Consider the following 27,631-nt stretch of genomic DNA (forward strand, 5'->3'; position numbering starts at 1 on the left):
CGCCCTCTAGTGTATAAGGATGTTTCATCCATATACATCACCCAACACTTAGCACATTCGAAAGTTAATGTGATGATTCGAATGAAAGTATTAAGTAATTAACAACAAAAGGGAATAGTTTGATTATTGTACATGCGGGGCGTGAGTGTGGTTTTGTTCGAAGAGTTGCCCTAATTTACAAATCTGTTTCTGAAATAAGCGACTATCAAGACGATATGTGTTCTGAAAATTATTATAAGTAGTTTGAAAATAAATTAATACCCAATCTTTCTCTACATAGGGCAGATACTGCACCATATCACAATAAACAAATTGACAAAGCACTAAAATCAAAGTCAACGAAGGAATTGATAAATGAATGGTTAGAGGCTAGAAATTTTTCAATAAACAATAGTGTGCTGAAGCCGATTTACCTCTATATCACCTAGCTTTTTATCCAATTTAGCTGGTCTGGATCAACTTCAAATCTTATGTAATATCAAAAAATACCACATTCAATATAAATAATGTGAAAGAGTGCAAAGCTGATGCAATATTATACAAAAAAAGAGAGCAAGAATTTTTGGTACAAGAAGCCAAAATTTGAAAATAATATAGAAAAAATTGTTATCACGCACAAGAGAGCGATTCGGAATGGAATGTTTCTGATGATGTGGAATCAGATAAGATCTTGCACAAATTATAATTATCTATTGCTTAGTAAATTTTATAATTCAATCAAATCATTTTTTTGTTTCACCGGGTACTCTTTACCATGATTACCAAATTTCACTTATGGACCTTTTAGTCATACAGAGCTTTTTATGAAGAATAATTTTGAAAGATAAAGTTTTTCTTCATTCATATAATTCTTTTTGGGACACACTGTATATCATACCCAACAAAAAAATCTTCCTTTATCCTTTAGTCATTAAATTGATGTGTTAATTATTTGAAATTAATTTCTCTAGATATATTACAAAATACCCAACATTACTATGATGATTCCTATATTGGTAATCTTGTAAAAAATGGACGGTCACGTTGCAACTAAGCTTTTTAAAATTTCATGATCGTGAATGATGATACAGATTTCCGTCCACAGTGTCTCTTCCGTAGCCCTTTTCAAAACAAATATTATTTGACAACTTGGTACTTAATTTGTCCCATTTTTATGAAAATCTACGCAACGATTCAATTATACGATTGTCAAACAAAAACTAAGCATCAAAAATGGATAGTTGACATCTTTAGATTGAGTTCAGACACTCGTACCCTCGTACACGGGTACACATCAACAAGGCGTGTGGTCAGGAATTTAATATTAAAATTATAATGGAATTCATCATCCTTAATTCTGTTTCATTCAGATTCGTATTTTATTTGCACTATAAGAAAAATTCTTAATTTCTAGCTGTGGTATAATTCTTCCAATATCAATTGCAGATTTTAAAAACCCTTGCCGATAATTTTGTTTCATCTACCATAGGCGTAGATACCTCATTTTATAAATTTATTATTTTTATGAATTCTTCAAAAAAAATGTATATCTTATGCCAGAAAGCATTTGCTAGAAGGTAATGGAATCATTATAAATTGGACGGCATTAAACGACATTATTTAGATAGATGCACTTAATTGTAGGTCTACTTGGAACTGCCTGTAAGGGTGTTTGATTTAAACAGGGTACCAGACGTGAACTGAGCCCTATTTATAACCTCTTCCATTTTTTTTCCTAGAAATAGAAATTTCAAAGTAAAAACCATAAAGGAAAATAACGTCTTCGCAAATAAAACAGAAAAAAAAAACATTTCAATTCCAAAGTATTTTTATAAATAATAATCGTAGTCAGAATCGAGTGAACTAGAGTCATCATTTGATTGAATTATGAAGGGTTGTTAAGAGGGTGATACCACATACTCATCTTCGTTGATAACATTTTTAACACAGTTTTTCCAAAGGTCTTCGCAATCTGCTGCTAGAGATCTACAACCTCTTCACTCAGTTATGCAGACTAATTATATTTTAGTAATTCTGATCTTACGTTTGCCCATATTGACTCTATAGGGTTAAATATGCAATAGTAAGGAGGTAGTCTAAAAAGAGTGATCTGTTCTCTGCACAGCTTGTCAATATAATAACTTTTCTCTAACTTCTTTGTTTGTTGTCGATGATAGAAATAGGAATATTTCTTTCAGACATAAATGCTAAAATTTGGGCTTTGTTACTACTAATATTTGGTATCTTAAGGATTTGCCGCGAATGGTAGGATGCGTTATCGATAATTATTAGTGCCTGTGGTGGAATGTTAGGTAAAACCTGTTCATTAAACCACTTTTCAAATAATTCTGGTGTTATACTTTTATGATAATCAGATATTAATTAAGCATTAGGCACGAAATCTTCTTTGCTTCCAGCATGGCCCATTCAATCAGCAACTTTTACTTTTGTCAACCCAACTGATATTTACTACATCGTGACGGTCAAACCAGACTTATCTTATATAATAAATTATGTGTCTAGTAGAACTTCGCTAGTCTTTTATTTGACGTAAATAATCTTGTCGCCATCGAACTATACTTGACGATTGGGTTATTGCCATCCGTTTATTCAGTTTTTTGGGTTTAAAACCTCATGCTGACAAATTTGTCTAAATGTTTCTAAACTGGTACAATTGTATTCTGGATAATCTTATATTATATATATGTACTATCTACTGGATAGCTTTGTCAACTAATTTCAGATTCTCTTTACATGCTTTTCGGTTCTGTGAATGATCCACAGCAACCCCTTTCAGGACTACTCGATAAATGGAAAATTCATTTACTCTAGTTAATTCAGCAATTTTTACTATAGTTGAATTATCAGATTGCTGAATATTTTCCTTTTTCAAACATTCGAATATTTTTAAAATAACTTGCTGTGTTTGTATTTCTATCTATTATTGAATTCATACCTGTCTGTGCAATTTCATTGGCTTCATTCGCCCATGGTTTAAAGAACTCCATATTTCTATTTATTTAAAGAAATTTATGAATTAAATGAATCTCACCAAACAACGCCACTGGTTATTGCAGACGTTCTGGCACGAATATTTCGAAGAAATTGTGTACATACACCTTCCGAGAGCTTCGGACAATAGAAATGCATTTATGTTTATGGTATGGTTTTCATTGGTAAAAAGTGGAGTTGATGAATCTTGACACACATCACGTCCACGTGGACTGACGGTTTGTTAGTTGTTTACCGACTTTTGTACGGGGAGTAAAAATTATTTTTCATTTGTTAATGTAATGTATGAGTGCCGTGCGTATTTATGAAATATTGATTGTTCTTCGCATTACTGTCTTCTGCAATTGATATTGGAAGAACTGTAACATCATTCTAAATCGATACTGTATGTAATAAATTATTTCTCATGTGATTATGATGTTTGCAATATTCATTACAAATATCTATTTTTTTGTGTTTCAGATAACAAGTCAAAATGATGATGCAAATTATCCCTGTATTTTTACTCATCAATTTTAGTCTTTCTGAATATATTGCTCCTGGTCCTCAATATAGATGTCCCAAGGATAAATTACTATTGCATCCTTGTACCTGTGATATCGAATCTGATACTGGACTTTTCGTTAGTTGTAACAATACTAATTTAGCGAGTATGAGTATTGGACTCAATAATTTGGCTACTTTTCAACTTCCTATAGAAAGATTGACCATATATAAATGTAATATTGGTAAGTAGATCTTCAAAATAGAACCCAGAATAGTATGTAATATCCATAATTAAATGCAGTAATTAATTGAGTAATGATTTTAAGTAGTTTCAGATCAATAAAAAAATTATATACACTTTGACAAATACAGGAATGAATGTGAAATAGCTATGCCCATGCGCGTTACTAGATGATGGTAGTAGGGATTGGTACGGTCCCTCAAGCAGATATACTTTACTACTATTGTCAGTTCTATTGTGTCTGTTAGATAGTGAAAAGCATTGCGTTGGTACCTACTTTCATTGTTTTTATTGGATACCGAGAAAAATATATTATGCGTGCAAAATAAAGATATTATTATTCATACAGTGATATAAAATGAAATTCAAATAAAAAATGGAAAGAAAAGTTCTGACTGGACAAAGTCGAGAAATTTAGGCAAATATAATTTATTTTATGCGCCGGGAAGCATCAGAAAATAAACCTATGAAGGACATTCAAAGAGTTCAAGAACGTGTTGCTATTGCGACAAGTGTCAGTGTGTATACGATTTCAAATATTGAAAAGGAGATGAGGCAAATAGAAAACGGGGAATCTTGAACAATTTCTATTTCAAACAACAAAAGAAAAATATCAAAACCCAAAATAGGCTTTGATAATTGTGATAAATGTGTTCTAGGAAGATATATTTTGAATTATCAAGTGAGATACCAACCTTGCGCAATATACATAAAATATTTCACGATTAATATGGCTATACAGGTTCAAGGAAAAGTTTAAGAAAAATTATGCATAACATGGGGTTTCGATGGAAGAAAACTAAAACAAACTTATAATGAAGTAACATGATATGAAACAAAAAAGATAAAATTTTTTAAGAAATATAAAAAAATCGGTCTATAATTATTTGTTACCCTACAAGTAATAGGTACCTAATTTACTTATATAACTTGAAAGACATTAAACTCAACAATAGATCTGATAATCTGATATTTTTTATATAATATTAATATGTAAATAATTGTTGTTGAAACATTTTCTCTTTTAGTCGAAACGTACAAATATCTATTGTTTAAATTAATTTAGTGAATAAATATTTTATCTGTACTTTTTTCATTATGTATTTCTAATTATTATTTTAATACTTTCGAAGTGATCAAATCCCTTTTCTGACATACATGCGAATTAATATAAATATCCCACTACCTCTTTCTTTAAATAAATATCTGCATTCTTATTTCGTATAGATTTATATTGTTCTAACATATATTAATAAATATATTATTAAACAGTAATAAATAGTATAAATACCTTCATATACGTCTCCTGAATAATCAAAGAATGTTACTTAATATATATTTTATTCAGGGGTACAGAATTTAGTTCTTTAATTATTTACTGTACTAATTCATCAAGCGCTCTTTGTCATCCGAATAGTTTCTCAATTTTAACTTCTCGTACGTTTCTCGACATTCACTTCTGTATTTGCCAAACTGTAAAACTAAAGCTTTTTTATTTGAAGTTCTTGATACACAGATACTTACTGTTGACCATTTACACCTTCGAATACTTGTAGGTACAGTACGCATTTCAACACTTTTGAATTAAGGCCTATATGTAAAAGTTTCGTTGATTCGTTCACAGAGATATAAGTTTAAAATTAGTGACCTGAGCTTCCAAAAAACTTAGCTACCTCGTTCTGTCCATCTGGCAGTGTATACATCATATAAAATTTTCTAGCATCTCGGGAGTAATCCGCTAAACAAATTTCCTCAGCTCACCCCATTCCGACCTTTTGACTTTTTTCTATAATTCCAGTAAAACTAGAAATTTTAAATTCTATAATTTTCGTGTACTGGCAATAGACTACGGGTATTTTTTCAATATTCCTGTTACATTAAATATTATGTTAGATTATACTATTCAAATAGTATGTGACACCATAAGAAAAACACCTCAAATTTTTGAATGTGTACGGCAATCCATGGACACGTAGAATACATTCATGTATTTCAGCTAGAGGTGGTTATTTCCAGGATTTCTTGTGAATCGTATTACATATTTACTGTTTTCCACTCAATTTATTGAAATAATTAGAAATTATGGTGTTTATTATTTTTGCAGCTATTGGTTTTGGGATCACAATTTGAGCATATAGAATATTTTTGAATTTTTTTGAATAAAACAAAAAGTTATAATTTTATTTCATAAAACTTCATCTTGAAGAAAGTTTTGATATGAAATAAAGTAAAGACTCTAATTTTACCCCCGCGAATATAACAAAAATATTGCAAAAATACTTGTGGTTAGTCTGTGCACGAAAATTACAACATTTCAAGTTCCTAGCCTAACTGAAATTTTAGAAAAAAAAATAAACGAACTTTTAAGGGTGATATCTCTGGCAACTATAGCCAACTTTTTAAAAGGAGTGGGATTAACAGATTAGCTATAAACACTGGGTTCCCCTGTATCGCAGCACGAAAGGGGGACATCCTTTGGGTCGCAGTGTATATGATGCCCAATATCCATACATACATACAAGAGTAATATCAAGGCAAGGAGTGGGCTGAAGAAATTTTGTTATGGGAAAGACCCATATCAATTTCATACTAGCAATCACCTCCTGAATTTTGTCGCATAAATTTAGAAACACTCTCTATATTCAGCTTTTAATTAAATTTCATATGGGATACACTCAAATTAACTAATTACTACGTCGAATAGATTTAAGATATTTAGCCTGAACACACTGTTTACACTGCCACTACACCAACACTCACAATACACTATCTTTACATTTATTCCTTAACTACTAAACTATAAAGTGAGCTATAAGAAATATTCCCTATTGTCCCTATTTAGTCTGCAATCACATTTAGCAATTTCAATGCTTTGAATAGCATACAACAATACATTATTGGATACATACTTATCAATTTTTCATTAATATTCATTTTATGATTATCACTGGTAACGTGACCAGCAATACTCGATTTTCGATCTATCTATGTTTTAAACGGGCTATGTGCTATTTAAACCGGATCTCTTAGTTTGTCCGATATATTTCTCGTCACAATCAATGCAGCTAATTTCATATAAACCGCTCTTTTTCAAATTTGTTATTTTAAGGATAAAATTCTAAATGATAAATACTAAATTGCTCATAATAAATATTAATAATGTAAAATTGAAAAAATGAATGAATGAAATAAATTTTTGGATGCATTTAGAAGTATTGAAATTGATAAATGTTTGAAGAAGGACAAAGAGCTTATTTTCTACAGTCCACTCTATAGTTTAGTAGTTGAGGAATAAATGTAAAGATTCCCGCAAATATGGTTTTCCCGCTGAATTATTTTTCGCAGAGGAAGGTTTATTGGTAGGAAAATTTAGTATCAAACCCGATAAGTCAAGTTAATAGGTTTTAGTTTACCTTCTACCAGTCTCTGAAGACGATAACTTGGCTATCGCCCTTGTAATTGTGAGTGTTGGTTTAGTGGTAGTGTAAATCGTGTGTTTAGTATCAATATCATCAAAAGTTCCAGAAATTTCTACTTAGTTGAGACATTCATAATTCTGTAATTTTTTCACTACTTGTTTTTGTATATGTAGACTTTAATTTCCTGTTCTAAAGTAATAGGCATACAAAATTAAAAATAATTTTTAGTTTTTTCTCGTAAACCATTATCTATATGTATTATCTGATAAATGGCCTAAGGTCAATCTTATCGGGACATTCGGTACATCTTTATATTTCATAGACCGTTTACTAGTGGTTTTGTGACAAATTATCAAAGTTTTGACACCACCTTTTTCATATTTTTTTTTTCATAATATTCTTATGGATATACCTTAATCTATTTAATTTTCATTTCAGCTAGATTATTTGGTAGTCTTTTATACAAATTGAATTTGAGAACATTAATAATAGAAGACACACCAATAGAAAAAATTGAAGAACATACTTTTCTGGGAGTAAATGAAACTTTGAACGAATTTTATTTGAAAAATTCTAGTTTGAAAGAGTTTCCCACAAAAGCTTTTAAGGTAGGAAATGTTAGGAATGAAAGGAAATGGTAGTTGTCAAACTCGTAGTCGTAGTGAATTGAAGTAACGTAGTATTGAAATTATTTTAACTATAATAGATAATATAGGTTTTGCCAATGTGCTAACTAACCCCCCCCCACTGGTAAATTTCAATTGATAGTACATAAATTTTGAAAATTTAAATATTTATTTAGTTTTTATAATAAAATATAATAAATATATTTCATAACAAATAAATGAATAATATTTTTATTAATCAGACGTCCAAGGACTCTGTAAATGCACCGAAATATCTATAATCGGTATTGCAGCATTTTCTTCTTCTTCATTTATTTCAAAACTACCCTCCACTTTATCGTCATCTATCCATTCTGCATTTTCCGTACCATCTTTTTCATCTCCTAATACGCATAATAGTTCTCGAGCTCGAGTAAACTTCTCAAACTACTTCTAGTTTGGCCACAGCAGTCTTTGTCTGAGCATTTCAAAATTTGTAATAAGTATTGTGATTCACGAACATGTTTACAGTACCAATCATTAATTAATATTTGTGCATCATCATTATTATCTTCTTTTGATGCAATATTCTCTGCATCTACATCATAACCATCGACTTTTAATGACTTCTAAACACTAGCTAAAGCATAAGGCAAAATCAAGCCAGCAAGCTCATGACTTAATGGAGCCATTCTCCTTTCCACACGATTGTAAGCACTCCTGCCTGGTGCATTTGTAACAACAAATAAAGCATCTAAATTAAAATCACGAAAATGCTGGATAGCATAGAATATTACTTTTTCATACCGAGGATTTTCGTCAGGACCCCCATCACCAGAAATTATTACTACAGGTTATGGTGATCCAATGTTGATGTAGGCCAAACTTTTAAATGACTCGAGTTCAAAAATTTTTTTGAAATCATCAGCATGTGTTTTGGCTGTCGAACTAGAATGTTTGCCACTTCGAATAGCTATAAAGCCCGATCGGAACTCGGGCTTTATCATCCTGAGAAAAAAAATACTTCATTAGGTCCAAGAAAAGAAGCAAGACTCTCTAAATATCTAATTGAAGCTGTGGAAAACTCGGTGTCAATATGTTTTTTCTCCAAGTTATTTTGAGCACGAATTAATTTCACTAGAACCGTAGAGACTTGTCTCTTTCCTTCACGAGAAATTGAATTTCGTGGTAAAAGTCGTAAGTACGTAGCACTTCCACTCAGTTGAAAACATAAAGTTTCTAATTGCTCGTGTAACTGATCTAAATTTTTACAGCTTCTTACTGTCTCAGTTCTACGTCTTTCGTCAGCAGAGCTACCAAAGATGGTAATTTTAATGATCGTTTGCAATAAAGCTGGTTGATCCTCTTCTAAGCTCGGCCGAACTGGATTGCTTCTTATTTTTAATTTTTCTGCTACATTCGGATGCTCAAGACAAACATCCTCTAGCTTCCTTTTTTTATTGCACGGGATTTCGATGATCTTTGTTGAGCTTATTGTTTACGCTTGAGAGATTTTTTTTCAGTTTCTATTTTGTCTTTTAGTTTTTTTATTTCTTTATCAAGTCCAGCTGTAGACAATCCAGAATCTCTTTGCAAAAGTAATGAATTTAAACTTGATTCCATAACTGAAATTTTTTTTTGCTCTCATCTTGGGCGGGTGTAGTTATTTTTGAACTGCACATTTTTTCTTGACAAGGCAAGATATTTTCAATAGAGACTGTTTTTTGTGATGGAAGATCTTCTTCACTCGTTGACGCTTGAGGCCCATCTTTGACTGCATTTTGTGGCTAAAGAAACAAAAAATTGATTATAAATATGGATTAATAAAATTGATTCAATAAAATAGAGGCTTATACAGGCTAGTGTACACTATAAATCTACATATATAGAAATTATTCAGGATAATGAAATAATATATACCGCGAATAATATTGATATAACCCCGATAACAGTAAATATATAAACTAGGTACAAAAAAAAGTTTGCCTCGTTTTGAGTTATCTTTTGATTTAAAGATTCAATGATATTTTGAATATTCACTTCAAATTGCTTACCATCACTTTTGTATTCTTGTTTCAAATCATTCCAAATCTTGTTAACATTTTCTTGAACGATCATTGATTTTTTATCCGGATAACACTTTTTATAAGTGTTGAATAATTTCTGATAAACTTCACCTCTTATCGATGTCGTTCGTATCGAAGTAGTTCACGTAATAAAAAGTATTAAATTGAGAAATATAAAAAAGCGTCCGAATTAGTTCACCACTAAATGACGAATGAAGAAATTATATAATAATAAAACCATGTGAAACAGTTATTTTCATTTGTCACTACGGTGAGAGCGCAGAGTGCGTGGAAACGTTATTCTTACAAGTATCGGGAAAACAAAGAAACCAATTGTGACCGATCGCAATGCCGCTAGAGCGAAGTCAAAAGGCTAAACCCGCGCCACAGAGCCAGCGCTCATGTCAAAAAATAAACAAAAATAAATATATTAAGTTACAATTTATAGTAATACAACTGGATACGTTTAAAAGTCGATATATTTACTATAAAATAGAAAATAAATGACTTTTTGGTATGATGAAAATTTAAAAATAAAAACAATAAAAAAAAAATACTTATTGAAAATATTTTTATGAACAGCGAACGTCACATTGTCATACACCCCCCATTCCGTCTTGTCACACTTTGTCACACTCAGCAAGAGCCCGCCCTCTTAAGTGCGAACGTATTTTATGAACGGCCCCTTTTGACTTATGTGTGTGCATCGGAAATAAACATAATTCATCATATTGTACCATGGTCATTATGAAAAATACATCGAAATAATTCCATAGCTTCTCACATATCAATCCTTTCTATCTTTGTATTCAAGAATGTAATTTATATGCTTTATTATGATAAGTATAATTGGCAATATTTTAGTATTTTCTTCTAGATCTTAGGTAATCTAACTTTATTGAATATTACTGGTCACCAAATGAATGAAATTCCCAAGGATGCATTTTTGTCTAGTGAAATAGCAGGAACTTTGGTGAAATTGCATATAGCAAATGGTAATTTATCAACACCGCCACCAGAAAGTCTGCAACCATTAAGAAAATTGAGAACTCTGGATTTACATGGTAATAAAATTGGTGCACTGAAGAAGAATCAATTTAAGGTAGATATTTTATATTTAAAATATAGTTGAGTAGCTGGAAACAGCTTATCTAAAGACTTGAATGTATCAAAAGTCCATTCTAATTTTGTAGTTACTGGTTTTTCAAATTCATTGTTGTGCTCTCTTTGACAAAACTCTCTCCACAATTTTCAGTAGTCCAACAAACTGTTAACCTGAAATTATGAAAATATTTCTATAAGTATCTCATGCAGGATAACTATATCACCCTATCAACAGTTCCACGTACACATATCTCTCATACATTTTGTGTTCTGTGATATCACCCTATCAACAGTTCCACGTACACATATCTCTCATACATTTTGTGTTCTGCGAATTTGTTAAGTGTACTTACTTAAACCTCCTTTAAACTTCACATGATATTTGCCAGTGGCGTCAGTGGTTATTTGTCGTCGCTTCATATGCATAATGTTTTCCATATATATATATATATATATATATATATATATATATATATATATATATATATATATATATATATATTCCAATACTGTTAACAAATTGATGTATCGATTACTAAACGTTCCTCTAAACGAAATAAAAAACTTGATTCTTGCTACTCGCTTCTACGGAACTGTATAATTTTATAACTCTTATTGCTCTAATGACGTTATCCTTGTGCAAGATAAACAATCCTCAGATCAGTTGCAAGAAAAATTGTGAGAAAATTGATATTATAACTAGCATCTTCACTCAAATTAATTTCAAAATAAAGTTATTAAACATTATTGTCACATTTGCATGTTATAGGAAATATGTTTTTCTATAATTTCTATAAGATAAAAAAGAGGTCTAGAATACGTGGAATAGATATCAGATATTTTCTTTAGACATTTACAGTAGTGCTAAGATATATTATCATTTTGTCACTACCCAGTTTTTAAACGATAACTTCAACTGCCTGTGTAATTTAGGACTTCAACAAATGATATTAATAATTTTAAAAATTACCTGCATAACTTATGCATATTCAACATGTTTCAATAATGGATGTTCATTATAAATAATTTAATGCACAGCTACGAAATCCTGAAATGAGTTGTTAACATTCAAAAGCCCGATAAGCCCTTCTCTTTTATCTGTCACAGATGGCGCACAATCAAGAGCAACGCTGTAATTCCGTGACATTTAGCGCGACAGTACAATGTTGGCACGTCTAGTGAAGGGCTGCTAAGTTGCAGACAAAGTTGCCGAATCGAGTGCAGCGTTGCCAAATCGAGTGCAGCGTTGCCAAATCGAGAGCACTTCAGCTTCATAATAATAGTCGATAAGAAAAGATATTGATCATTTGATTGAATTTGATAGAGGTGGCACATTCTCTAGTGAAAACTTTAATATTAATTGTTTTTAATGATATATATTCCAAACAATATTATTGAAAAATATTGTTTGGAATATAGTTTTCAAGCTCTCAAATATGCTCAAATACATGTTAACCAGCAAACTATAATTTATGAAGTGAGAAGTTAATGGATGCACCTAAGACATGAAAATTCACTCAAATAGAGGGTGATATGAAAAAACTGATCTAAAGAAGAGTGCATTAATTCTATTTACACCAGAAGATACCTACTCTCGATGAACTGTTAGTAACCTTATGATTTAGGACTTAATGTCTAGCATATTATTTTTATCAAAAAATTGTGAGAGGTATAGAATTATAGTTTAATACTTTATGGTTTGTTCATTTGCATTTTGTTATGTATTATATACGAGGTATTCGGGGTGGTCAGACTATCTAGTGAAAATACAGATAAACAGATATTAATTCACTTTTTCTTGCTTTACAATTTCGTATATAGACCTTTGTAATAAAAAGTATATGTTCATGCCTTTTCAAATAAACTCTAAAGAAAGATGTTCACCTACAGCGTGATCAGTAGGAAAAGTGTGACACGGACAATAATTATAAACCAAAACTTGATTAGACTGTAGAAGATTGAATTATCTACTAATAAGTTATAGTGAAAAGGAGAAAAAGAAGAAGGGTTGAGAAGAAATATTAATTTCAAGAAAAACAATGGGTGAGGGGAAAATATATAAATATAAATACTATCACCAAAACTGTGTCATATTAACACTTCAATATTGTAAAAATTTCTGTTAGTTCTTTCCAAGCTAGCTTTCTATCAGTTATTTAATAGTGATAATATAATTTTTCAACGCTAATTTCGTTTTTAAGGGTTTGAGGGATGTTGAAGTTCTGGATTTAAGTTTTAACGACATACCTAAAATCGACGCTTCTCATTTGGCAGATTTAACAAAAATGTCTTGGTTAAATGTATCAAACAATAGGTTAACAGAAATTACGAGGTGAGTGGAACTATATATACTAACTATACTTCTTGTCTCAATACTGAAAACTTCACTCATAATTTGATTTTTATCAAGTTTAGAAGAAAAATTAAAGTCAAAAATCTCTCTAACGTTATTTATGCCTTGGTTATTGAAACAAATGCACTGCTTTCTTTTATTATATTATAAATACCTGACCAAACATTAAGTTTCAAAAGCATTCCTGCATTTTTCTAGGATTAGGACTACTTCAGTATCTACAATGGCAATGTGGATATTAACTGCATTAGAAAACATGACTCAATCAGATAACTCTCTTACTTATCTTACTTCCTTAAGAAGTATAATGCATGGATGAACCAAGATCTTCTATAAAACTGCATAATTTCCAAGTATTGTTTATGATTAGTCGCAGTCTTTGGTCGGTCAATTTTTAGCTATTTTTAGGCGAATCTACTTCAGGGAACCTCACATTCTTTCAGACTGTAGTTTTGTTGTGAGTAGCATTAATTGAGTGTGCTACTAAGATATAAGTTCTTTCTTTTTCGTTCGGTAAACATTTAGAAGAACCTGATCACAAGAATAGTACACAGGGTGTTCTGGGACTTGATGCAAAAAATTCGGGTGTAAGTAGATGACGTGAAAATAATGCTGTGAAATAAAAAATTTTCTCATACGACCCAGCCTATATTTTTCTAAATTTCAATTTTTTTGCTTATGTAAGTAACACGATTTTCGACAGTATGTTTGATTGTGTTTTAATACCTCCTGTGAATATTTCAATAAATCATCACAATTTAAGATAATTCTTCAGAATTAGAATTATAGTAGTGTAGAATTATTCATTCAAACACACTACAAGGAAACACAGTTCTGATTTCGCAAATTTAAAGGCATATAACTCAGAAAAGAGGGGTCTGTATTACTTGAAGAACTCGGAAAGGGACATCTAACACATGAGTGGGAAGGTTTACGTACGAAGCTGCAGACCGAGTGCGAAATTCACGCGAGTGTGTTAACAACTTTCCAGCGAGTTATGTACAATATTTATCCCATGCTTTCCACAACGCAATATACTTACACATTCTCGATACAATTCTTTTCATTTGAAATGGTTACAAAGTTAATAAAAATATTGTTGGAACAATTAGTAAAATGTAATGGGGGTATTTGGTGATTTAAAGTTCGCGACAGATTGCAGATTGCAAATTCTGTTGCAATTTCCTTTTTAGCCACTAACTTAATTATTGAACTGAAAACTACGTTAATTAGTCCAACAAACTATTTTTTTATATATTTCAAACTTTTCGCACGTACGAACTTGCAACGGAAAACGAAATATTGAAATAATCTTTCATGGTATAGTGAGTTAAACCCAAAAGTCCGAATGGATTCTGTACGATCTTTTTTAGTTTTTTACAGAAATGTCACAAGGGTATACAAGGAGTTGACACGTTTTTGGAAAGAGATTCGATAACTCTCTTGAGACTTTCTCGATAAAAAATTCAATGTAGTATTTTTACCTTCTGGGATATTTGGCGGCGTATATTGTACTAATAATTCATTATCAATCATAAGCTAGACAGCTACCTGTACTTTACCCTGGAAAAATATTTTTGGTTAACGTACTTTTCGAAGTGGATCATGAATAGATCATGAACGATAATAGACAATTATTCATAACCATTCCTTCATTCTGTTTGTGAAATTAATTTTCTTATTGCAAATTGTTTTAATGAGTTTACATGAAGGGTGTTTGATATTTCCCCATCTTCAATTTCTGTATTCTTCACTTTACTGATAAATTCTAAGTAATTCTTGTCATAAAAACTACCTGATTTTTTAACGTTCTTGAGGATATTGTTGATATCTTATTGCTAGGTATACTAATTGTTCAAATAATAGAGCATGCATTTGCCCTTCCAGTTAGTGAATTTTAGAAAGGCATTAGCGCATTGATATTATTGAGTTACTAACAGATAATTCACGCTTTTTGTATAGGTACATAATGTCCATCATTCTATTTTCCACGTCATTCAATCTCTGAAATCGTTCAGCTACGGATCTACAAAGTAAATTGATCTATGTAGAGATCTGCCAATTTCTGGTTCAACTATCGTTTGGAATGGCTGCTTACTTGTCTTTTTCTCAACAGGCAAATCTCAAACATTTTAGTCTGTTAATTTCAGCGTTTCTCGCAAAACCTTGCCCTCCTAATTGTTGATCCTTTTCATAATTTGTAGAATATAGTTAATTATATTATCATTGGCCGTTTTTGTTTGTATATGATACAAATGTGTTGCTTGATTTTTATTTAAAAATATTTTGTTTGTGATTTTAGAGGTGCTTTTGCACGCAATACGGTTTTGAAAGTACTCAACATGAACTCAAATAAAATTAAGAAGCTGGATCAGAATTCTTTTCGAGGTATGCGATTTTTAAGAAGATTATACCTGGCCGATAATGAAATAGTTGATGTGGGAAGAGGAACGTTTGGAGGTTTGAAAAGAATAGGTACCATTGATCTTGCTAGAAATAAAATTAAGAAAATCGATTATCAGATGTTCTTTGAACTAAATTTCATTGAGGTAAGAGATTGCTTTTTTGTCATTAGGAATATTTAATGAGTACTAGTACAATGTTACCACCAGAAATAAATATTTTGAATAGATATTTAACTACTTATATTAATTTTGGAATTGCAAAAAAATACAAGCGGAGACCATTAAATATCGCATATTTTTAACAATTTCATTATTCGAATTTTCTATAACAATGTGACAAAGCAACTAATTGCGCACTTGTATTTCAAAAATTTTATACATTTTATTATTCCACTTGAGAAGTTTAAAGTAAATTATAACACAATTAAAATAGTTTTCAATTTCCTGATATGTTCCACCACAAAATTCTTCGCATCAACTCATATGAGTTCAGTTGAGTTGAGTTCAGAATGGTTAGGAAGGAGACGCACTTTTATTTTGAGAACTTCCTATTTCATCAACAACGTACGGTTTGAATTTCGACTTATGTTCTAGTATTCAAAAACTGACAATTTACCATTGCTTTATCAAGCTCGATGATTTTCAATTGTATTCAGTTTGGATTTCTGGTTTACTGGACTTATTGTCTCAAGTTTGCGAGAGTTATATAGCGCATTTTCCAGAACTATGACATTGTTACCTTCACGCAAGACAAATTTTAATAAATCCATTATTTAATAGATCTATTATTCCCTTATTTTTGGCAATCAGTTATTTTAAACACCAAAAAGTGTATGAAACGAAATCTATATTACCAATATGAAATTATTATTCTGAAAAACAAAAATATTATAAAATATAATGGATTGCATAGTAAACACTTAACATATTTAGCTATATCACTTATTAAAGTTAAAATTACCCTCAGGGGTTTTGAGCCACGCTGAAAGTCCATCTATAAATAAATGCTCTTCATGATGATGATACAATTTCATCCACTCAAGCTTTTGTTGAACCAGCATTTACCAATATCTCATTTCAATGATATTTTGAAGACTATAGTTCTTGTGTCTTTATTCCTACCAAATAAAATCTCCTCCGTCGCACAATTTTTGATTATCAAAATACTATTGCGTCCACGTTTTTCATATATAAATCTTGGGTATTACAAAAGTTTCTACAAAGTTGACAATAACTATTAACGATATGTATTGAAAAAAACAACGAATGTGAAAGTTATGCGTAAAACTGATGCTGCCCCTGCTAAGCGATCAATTGACTGCAGGTATTCGGAGTTAATAAACATGTCTATATTGTTGAATATATTTGTTGGTTCTCATACTATTTTTGTAGTTCATAAAGATCAGTATGCTTAACTCCTCAGTTATATACTCTAGATGTGATTTCTATGTTTCAGATACTAGATGTTTCCAATAACCAATTAAAGGAAATTCAAAAACTAGCATTTAAGGATTTATTCTTAAGTCACATAAATCTATCCAACAACCAGATTACTAGCATTGAGAATGGAGCATTCCAGAATTGTGCTAATATGACAGTATTGGATTTATCTTTTAATCAAATATCTGAACTTCCAAAACAAGCTTTCGATGAAACAACATACGCTACAGAGCTTCAATTATCATATAACCTTCTCAGTAATTTTTCACAGGTGAATATAACGATTGAATTATTTGATATTTTTCCATTTTATACTACTCAGAAAAATTACTTTCACTTCGATGCACGACAATGGAAGACTAATATAACTTTTTTACGATGTGTGAATGTATAACATCTGACTAAAGATTTAGTTCCCACTTTTCAGAGAACCAACAATAAAGTATTCGTTGAAATATCGAAGATTAGTTTTTACTACAATACTTATTTTGCCAACAACTTTGCACACTTCACTTTGCACAACAAACCTGCACTTTAGACTTTTCCCAATAACTTCGAGTTTCACCATCAACATATGTTTTGTGAGACAAAAATGTACGATGAAAAGGTGAATTATCTGGTTTAAAATATTTTGAACTACAGAGAATCATTTATATTGAATTTGAAAACGCTTAATGAATGTAATTAGTATTTTGATATCTGTTAGGCACCTTTATTCCAATAATAAGAAGAATCTCATCAAGTTTCCTTACAAAGGAACGCTAGTGCAAAAATCTTTAGACACGATCATGACCACAGAATGAAATTTTGGAAAAATCATAATGTGAAAGTTAGAAGCTAACTCTAATATTACTTTCACGTGTATATTATATATCAATTTGATAGTAACTATTAAGTATTAAGTGTGGAAAATGAATTTTCAGTGGCCACAAATCTTAAAGCTGTTCCTACTAGATTTTTGGTGAGATTACTTGAAGCATTACTGTTTTTTGTTTAGACGACTTCTACTTTCACCAGAATCTCTTTACATTTTTCTTCAGATATACACAGATTATATTTGTATATGTGTCTCAATAATGAAACTGGTTTATTACATTTTAATGTATGCGTGAACTCAAATTTAAAGTATCCTCAAGACTCACTGCCGCATAGCGAATATTTCGATTGACATCTAAGTCTGTAGATCAGTGAATCCAGCTCCCAAAATGCACCACTAGTCTGCTAACCATGAGGAGCGTGAGAGCCGACAGCAAGACTTTCGATTAGTTTACCGCGTTGTTTTGCACTGTATAGTTCTATAATGGATTTTCAAGAATGCAATTATAGCTTACAAAGAAAACAAAAATTATTTTCTTCAACATAATAACATATGTCCCCATTCAGACGAATATGAGTTACATCACATAATATTTTCAAATTTTTACTCGAAGTATAATTTGTTTGTTAGAATTTCGAACAGTAATTACGTAATCCTCGTTTTTAACCGAAAAAAAAGCGTTGAGACAAAGGCTTGGCTTGAAAAATGACTGGTACAAGGAGTTTAAGAGCAGTCCTATACTCCTCGATAAGGTCGTCTCAAATTCGTGGTAATAATAGGAAATATTGAAAAATATCCTGAAAATCGTAATGGAAAAATGTGAAGTGAAATCAGGTGAGGTAGTAGAGTGTTTCATCGATCGATGAGTTTAACCATGAATAGATTTGCATGATGATTAATTTAACATTAATTAAACATCAATATCTTCGCTTTTGTGTTGCGTACAGTATGTAGTTTGTGAATATGTAATAAACTTTGGTACTTGAAAAAGAGAAAGATCAAGTTCAATGTTTTTTTTTTATTTTAGATTCCATTACATAATATGACAGGTATAAAAGTTCTAAATGTGTCACATAATATGATTTCTGTGATCCCCAAGAAGACTTTTCCGAAACTATATGAGCTACATACAATAGATATTTCGCATAACAATCTGACGGATGTATTTAACTCTGTTTTTCAAACGCTTTTTTCCTTGAGAAACTTGAATATGAGTTATAATAACTTATCAGCGATCAAACCTAGTATGTTTGGTTCATTGCCAACATTGTTAGATTTGGATCTAAGTTATAATAATTTAAATACCGTAACCAAGGGATCACTAACAAGATTATCTAGTACGAGAACTTTGAATCTTAGAGGTAATAATTTGAGAAATTTATTCCAATTGCCAATATCTGTTTCTTATTTGGACTTGTCATACAACCAAATTGAAAAATGGCCTACCGAAACTTGGCCTAGCATGAATTCTCTACTGAGTCTGGATCTAAGTTACAACATGATTGGTGATAATTTAAGTGAAGGTAGTTTCACCAATTTACTTACATTACAGCGATTAAATTTGAACTATAATGGTATTCAAAATCCTCCACGGAATGCATTAAGTGAACTGACGTCTTTACAATACGTTTATTTAGAGGTATGTAATAAAATTTTATATTGCAGTAGAATTGTTATGAATAATGAAATTATACAGTGAATTTTTGAATAAATAGCTAATTTATAATGAATAGAAAACAGCTTTATAGACTGAGAAAACAATTTTGAATAGAAATGTTTGGGAGTATTTATTATTATGATTGAGCATAAAAAATGGTATTTTTCTACAATCACTTCATAAACATAGCTTTTTTCGGTCACCTGCAACGAAAAGTTGTAGTTTATTAAGTACTATCACTGCGGTACCGCGTTAACACATATTGAGAATAGTGATAAGACACACTGTTTAGGCTACTACTACAAATTATCATCTTGAGAGACTGAGGTAAACCATTCTGCGAATTTATGAACGAACGCATTGTACATGAATATTAAAATATTTGTTAGATCTTTGACTGAGAATAATAACCTGAAAAACTTAAGGCTCTCTAAGGTTAAGGCCTCTTGACATCATTCAATACAACGTGCAATGCAATGCAAAGCGCAATAATTCTTGATAAAAGGCGAGTACAGATGAAGTTCAAATGATTGTTTCATTTAAGATTTTGCACTTGCAATGTCATCGGTTTGATGCCATTTTTATTGAGTGTATGCTGCTATTCTAGGGAGAAATCAATTTACTTTAGGCTTCACAACTAACTTCTCTATCAGACTCCAAAAGCAAAACAGGAGCAGATGACATAATTATTGACAGTGATCCACTGACCACTTTTTCACTCCGTTACTTACTTAGTTTTGTTATTATCATTTTTAAACTGGTCACGAAATATTGAATCAAATCAAATTTCAGGTAAGGTATTTGTTCAATTCACTCATAGAATTTGCCATTATGCAATGGCAATAGAATTGCATAATGTCCAGCAACGCGCAATAATCATCTATGGAATATTTTGAACTTGCAAGTTGTATTGCACCATGTCAAGCTACCCCTTGACTGCACAAAGTGATTGTGAATTCTACGAATTAATCACAATATTACTATATTCTCATGATTTTTAGGGTAATAACATAACAAAACTTACAAGAAATGCTTTTGGCAAACTTCCTGTTGTTTTCGAATTGGATCTTTCAAATAATTATATTTATAATATAAGTTCACGGGCGTTTGAAGGCTTGTTACAATTATTGGTTCTGAATTTAAACAACAATAATATAACACACATACCAAACGGCGCATTTCAAGGTAAGATTTTTTTTCAAGTACTCGATTCATAAGAATAATAAGCGATATGGTTAAGTAATTGATGAAACTTAGCTTTTATCAGATATTTCACCCGCTATTCCAATAAATTTCAAAGCATTTTTGGTCTAGTGCTTCTTCTTCTGTTTAAAACTACATTCATGCAGTCATCATTATCCTAATTGGTAGATCCTGAACATTTGATTGATTGATCAAGACAGAAGTAATTTGATCGACTATGCATACTTTTTGTAAGAAAGATATCAGATATTCATATTGATTAAGTGGGAATTATGAATAGGGAATGCAAACATTTGGCTGAAAATTAGGGTTATCCCAAATTTAGTTGCCTTGTGAAATAAATAAACATTTTCAAAAAAAGTTATCTTTGAAGGTTTGGTGGCACTGCAGAAGCTGGATTTATCTCATAATCGAATATCTAAAATGGATAATAAAACTCACGGAGTTCTCGATGATTGCCTGTCATTAGAAAAGGTTTGTGATGATGTTTTTAACCATAATATCACATTTTAAATTTTTCAAGCTACCAGATGATATGTTTTCAGGTTGACTTATCTTACAATAAAGTTAGTTTCCTATCAAAGAAATTTTTTCCTAGCAATCCTTATATTCCATACAAGCTTCGAGAAATTGATCTATCTCACAATTTGATGCCTGTTTTAACAGTCGACATTACAATTGGAACGGCTAAATTGGAGAAACTTAATTTATCAAACAATGCTATTGCCGACATACGAGCAGGTGAGTACAATTTATTATTATAATTATTATTAATTTCGTGAAATTTTTGGCTACACTTTGTGACGATAAAACGTAATTCTCAAATTATAATATGTACTTCCTCACATATTCTTGATAAAATGATTGAAAGGACAATTATTTTTGGTATAATATAAGACGTGCCTTAATAGCTTATTCCACAGGTTTGCACTTCTCCAAAGAAATGAGCTCCGATAAATTGAGGTTCTGTGCGTATACAGACGAAACCGGTGTTCATGAACCAAGTCTGCCTGTCTAGTAGGTCTCACAAAAGCTGCTCTAGTTGGGATTATATTGGACAGCTTGAGAGAGAATTTGCAGTGCTAGTATAGGTAAAACAGAGTCAGGTAGGCGACCTTTCTTCTATGCTCTGAATTGTACAAGTTTCTGGTCAACTTTGGATAGCCTATAAGTCGAACTGCTCTCTTCTTTATTGAATCGAGTATCTTCAGAATATGCTTGGGAACCGAGCTCCAAATGCAAGAAATATTCCAAAGATGGACAAATCTGGACCTTGTAGAGGATTAGAAGCTGTTGCGGAATATATAGCTTCTTGGTCTGGAAGATGGCTCCAAGTTTTTTGTGAAGCTACTTATTTTATGTACAGACAGGATCAAATTCTGAGCTGCAGTGCCAGCCTTCTTTGTAAAAATAGCAGCGTTGCTGTATTGAACTCAATCAGACTGCTTTCAACCCACTCCAGAATATTTTCAAGATTGGTATTGATGGTGGTCACCTGTTGCTGCCAACGAATTTGGGTGTTAGCCGAGTTTATTGGGCAAGTTAATTTGAACGACCGACGGCACAAGTGTACTATCGTTGGTTAAGCTGAAGATTGGGTTTGCAGTTTTATCGAGTAGATCGTTGATGTACAGGAGAAAGAAAATAGGTGACAAGATGCATCCTTGGGGAACACCAGCGTTGACCTCAAACCGTTTTGAGTTTTAGGTGTATTCATCGATAGCGAACCGGATGCATCGGTCTTTGAGGAAGCTACTAAGCCAGTCGATGAGTGAGGATGACAAACCGTACGATCTTAATTTATTCAAAAAGTTGTGATGCCAAACTCTGTCAGAAATCATAGAACTTTTTAAACTGACCATAAATTATATTAGAAGAGCCTCGGTAAGTTAACTTGAAAATTCTGGAGGAGAGATTGTTTCAAAGAAACACTGAGGTTGGTCTACAAATATCGTCGAAGGATATGTGCAGCAATCTCTTGCAAAAAAGCGATAAATTACGAACCAAATTATATATATCGAAATCTGCGTTAATTATATAAATAACTATTTGTTTATTTTTCGCAGCTTCACTCATTAGTTTAGGTATTTGACATATGAAATAGTAGTAAGTTATAATTTAGATATATTTTCTTTATTACTAAAAATGGTTTTCTTTATAAATATTTGAGTCATAAATATTAAAACCTTTTTTTGCGTATAAACAAAATATTAAATTGAGTAGACAATAATTGAAATTTGGAAAAATACGCTAGCAAAATTTTTTCGTTAAAATAACTATCTTTTTGTGATTATATGATAAACTTAATTTGATACAGGACAAATCATAATTGCTTCTCGACTTAGAAATAAGGAAATAATTTTGTGCCAGTTTCTGAGTGCGGTATATACAAGGTGTTTTAATGAGAAATTGAACACAATTTTTTTCAGAAAGGGAAAAAATCTATGTGAATTTTTGTTGGGAGGGAATATATAAATTCTCTGCTACAACTCCGTAAGATGTACAGGCGAAGGGGGCTATATTTTCAATCCACAAAAAATCTATAGGATATAGATTCAGTGTTAATGAAGAGGTGTCCTCCCTGTGGAGAAGTTAGTTCTTCTAAACGAGTATTAACATGTTATCAAACTGGTCAATAACGTTTTCTCACAAATTTAAATAAGTAGGTCTATTGAGATTTAAAACAAGTAATAATATTCCAATAATTTGATTTTTTAATTAGCACTTATCGAGAGAAAACCGTATTGTACTATCGTGTTGGTTGTTATTAACTACAACATTAAATTTTTCAAGAAACTTAAGTCAGAGACAGGATCATCTTAGACTGATTGACAGACTAAATTCATTCTATGAGAGTGCTATTCATGGGATTTTGGTATTTTATGAACATAAGGTGCTGATCTATACCAGATACCAAATACAATTGTCTGATAGACTGTTGATTGTTTATTTGTAAATAATTCAATACTGCTACTTCAACTCTCATAGACATTAAACTTCGTGTTTTTTGTTATTAACGACACCTGTGGCTTCAAAGTATCTTTCAACTTCCATGTCGACTCCCGAATTCCCGGGTATCCTTTTCTTACATATATTATGTATGTAACGAAAAATTATCAAATTCTTTTGTATTGGGGGATCATTTAGTTTTGCACGTACTTTGCATGTAATTGCATCATCAAACCGAATAAATCTAATTATACTCCAATATCTTTTGATGTCCATAGCAATGCGGTATAATGGATATGGTATGATGATGATAATTTCTAAGAACAAGTAGAACCTTTGATCAGTTGATGTCTCTCACAAGTATGATTTTTCTCATTGTATGAAGAGCATACATCAATTGTATTCTTGTTGGTGTAACGAATCCACCATTATAAAACTATTGTGATATTTCACTCAATTAATGTTGTATTGATATTTTTTGCAGGTATTATTGGTAATCTGACACGTTTGACAATATTGGATTTATCTAATAATAAACTTCACGATTTAGTAAGCGATGAAGAATTTTTGAGACTTCCATCAAATATAACACATCTTTATCTAGCTAATAATATGTTAACTGACTTTCCATGGAAATACCTGAAACACGCTGATCAGTTATCGCTAATAGATCTAAGAAAAAATAAATTTGTTAGATTTGTGCCTGATTTAGTGAAATTGATAGAAAACAACGTTGATGTGTATTTTGAAGGTAAGTTATTAGCTTTAACTTTTATAAATTATAGAATTAATGCCTAATAGTGTCTTCCTTACCTCTGTATCAATCCATTGCTTTCCTTATTATCAAGAAATATTGGATTCTGCATGCTACTCTTTATCTTTCATAATTAAATTAGAAACAATTAGTATTTCATTATGAAAAATATATTTTATTGAATCTATACGCTATACGCTACACTATTTTTTAAATCTATGCCAAAAATTATTTGGTATTATATTAGCATTGCAATAAAAAAATTTTTTGCGTCGTTCAAAAATAAGAATAAAACCATCATGTAAATTAAAAACTATATTTTTTACGACAAGGTAAATTGTTTTAGGGAGAAAATGTTTATAATCAAAAATTACTTTCAAACATTTAACATTATTTGGTGACCTTAGAAAGTTCTATCCTTTATTTAAGCTAAAGCAATCTAAATTAATTGTTAAGTAGAAATATTATCTTTTAATTTATTTTTCATTTGCTTAATCATTGGTTTGTAGCCTTTTAATAATGCATGGGAATGAACAATAAATTTTACTTTTTAACAAGAATTTATTTTGTTATAAAAATACTCATTTAAGATATCTTTAACTCAATTTATTAATAATATTATTTAATTCGTCTATTCCACTAACTACTAGTAAGCAAAGACAAGGTATACTTGACTGCAAATGGGAAATGTAGTAACATCCTGAGAGGATGAATGATCGATCGATTGATCATAGATCAGTCCCATGTAACCTTTTTATGTACATAAAAATCTTACCATGCGAATGAGTTTTCTTTTATTATTCTTGACAACTGTTTGTCCTTAACTCCCTTCTTTGCTTTTCCCATATTCATTTTCTTCAAATTCGTATCAATCTGGTTTTCCCATCTTGCTTTTGGTCTTCCCCTGGCCCTGTCTACAACTGGTTTTCATACTGTTCTTTTTCAGTCTATCTATTCTACATTCTTTTACGAATTTCAATGTCATAATCCCCTCTTACAAAGATCCATAAATAATTAAAACTTATTCGTTTTCTCTCATCACATGGTCTCATGCACTTTGTCTATGGGTACTGCATATATTGCTTTATTTTTTCCTCTATTCGCCTATAGCCGCCAATTCTCAGCTTCTCTCACAATTTCAGCTCTTTTGTTGGCCCTTATAGGCTGGAGTTTATGCCTTCTCGGTTTTTTCTTTCCTATTCCTTTCTCACTATCAGCTTTTATGACTCCCTCTAATGTTATATTAAAAAGGGTTATCGACATTGTATATCCATTTTAACGCTATTATCAAGTTTATATTCCTGTTTTCTCAGTAAATTGCTCTATTGTCATGTTTTTTAACTATTTATATTTTTACTATCAAAAGCCTGTTGCATTTGAAAGATTGAAAGGTTTATTTCTCTGTAGTTGGTTTATTTAAGCAAATCGCTCCTCTTATGGAACGAGATAATTATTCCTGTTTTCTAAATATTTGGAATTTTTTTGCCACAATTAGTTAATTTTAAAGTAAATTCACTGGGAATAGTCTCACTTTTTTGACTAACCCATGTTTGATTTTATTTGTTCCTGCCGGTTTATAATTGTATTGTTTTTCTTCTAATTTATTTAAGCAGTTTTTATCGGTGGAATATATTTAAACACAATGTTTCTTATTTAATTAATTCATTTATACACTAACACTAAATCCACTAAAGTAATCACTTTTCACTAAATTATGCACTATGACTTATTTCTAAACAGTTATATGATTCTTAACATACTAATTTATACTGTTTAATTGTCTATCCTGATGTGTTCGGGTAAGAATTTCTCGATAATTCGGTTCTACTATGTAAATAATCAAAAGGGCCTTTTTAAAATATGAACAATACATAACAATATAGATTGCCGTCGCTTTCCTCTTTGGAAATCTGTACTCGGCGCGTCCACAAATGTTCAACTCTATTAACAATCGAACAGGAGTAATCCATTCCAGATTTAGCTTTGCCACGATCAAGAAGTGATCTGTGCCCACATTTGCACCTCTGAATGATTTGATTTATTTTAAAATATTTCTTTCATGTCTTGGTTTTATTTCAGGTATCATCCATGTAATTTTGTGTTTTTTTTGTCTTGTGATTAAAACATACATATCTTTTCCTGCTACCAGGTTGTATAATATTTTCATTTGTGGATTCTTGGATTACTGGATTCTTGCTAGTCACGACCTTTCTCAATTGAAGTTATGAAATTTCCGAGTATAATAAGTGTATAGGGCTCCTTTCATAAACTTTCTCTAGAGTATTTTAGAACTCATGTTGTCCTTCCTCCATTCTGTTGAGACATAAATATTTACTAGTGAAATAACAAACATGACTGGTGTTTTAGGAAATGAATATACAACAATTAAAAGTCATTAAAAAATTAATTATGCAATCGGGAAAAAGAGACATAAGTTTCAGAAAAATTGTTTGGTTTCGTAGAAATTTATTTATATTTCTATGTACATGTATTAAATCGTATAGTAGAGTCAAATTTTTGTAGGTAACAAATTACACTGCGATTGCTTCTTACGACCTCTATCTAGATATTTTTCAAACAAAATAAACATAAGAGATATTTATAAAACAGTGTTATGCGAAACTCCAGGATTTTTGAAAAATCATACGTTATATAATCTTCCCGAAGAGAGATTGAATTGTCCAATAAATGTAAATACAACAGAGCTAATGAAAAGGTATCCAGGGGAATATGACGTTTTACCGGACTTAAGATTTAGAGAATTATCTCAGTAAGTATATGATTATAAATAATTATCCCGATTTTTCAAAGCGTCATATAAAGGATTTCCAAAAACAGAAATTAGTATTCGTTTTAATCTTCTATCCATTAGAAATCAGTGATTTGAGTTTTTAGGAGAGAAAAAATTCTCGTGTTATATCTCGTCATTAAATAAAATGATCTATAGTTATTTTATGAGAGTATTTATTGATTTATGGAATACAGTTTTAGCAGCCACCTAACGCAAGCGACAATTCAGTAACGATTTCAGTTATTGATAATTGCAACTACTTTTCGCTATCTTTAAACAACATATGATAAGAAAATCCAATCGAATCACCTCTTATAAAAGTGACAGTAAATTATACCCTGACACAAATT

The 27,631-nt window shown here is 31.0% G+C and overlaps 1 protein-coding gene across 2 annotated transcripts in view; it reads left to right on the top strand.

Annotated features, from left to right (window-relative positions):
* The window catches only part of LOC130442876 (chaoptin), a 47,350-nt gene that overhangs the window by 16,565 nt on the left and 3,154 nt on the right, over positions 1-27,631 (top strand). For both annotated transcript variants that reach the window (XM_056777263.1, XM_056777262.1), the window contains exons 2-13: positions 3,454-3,719; positions 7,576-7,745; positions 10,686-10,910; positions 13,114-13,244; positions 15,568-15,814; positions 17,127-17,381; positions 18,955-19,566; positions 20,586-20,769; positions 21,161-21,261; positions 21,333-21,528; positions 24,221-24,487; positions 27,014-27,260. In XM_056777263.1, coding sequence (XP_056633241.1) covers positions 3,467-3,719; positions 7,576-7,745; positions 10,686-10,910; positions 13,114-13,244; positions 15,568-15,814; positions 17,127-17,381; positions 18,955-19,566; positions 20,586-20,769; positions 21,161-21,261; positions 21,333-21,528; positions 24,221-24,487; positions 27,014-27,260 — 2,888 coding nt within the window. In that variant the 5' untranslated portion in view covers positions 3,454-3,466. The remainder of the gene's footprint in view (positions 1-3,453; positions 3,720-7,575; positions 7,746-10,685; positions 10,911-13,113; positions 13,245-15,567; positions 15,815-17,126; positions 17,382-18,954; positions 19,567-20,585; positions 20,770-21,160; positions 21,262-21,332; positions 21,529-24,220; positions 24,488-27,013; positions 27,261-27,631) is intronic.

This window comes from Diorhabda sublineata, chromosome 4 (assembly GCF_026230105.1).
Source record: "Diorhabda sublineata isolate icDioSubl1.1 chromosome 4, icDioSubl1.1, whole genome shotgun sequence".
Classification (NCBI taxonomy): domain Eukaryota; kingdom Metazoa; phylum Arthropoda; class Insecta; order Coleoptera; family Chrysomelidae; genus Diorhabda; species Diorhabda sublineata.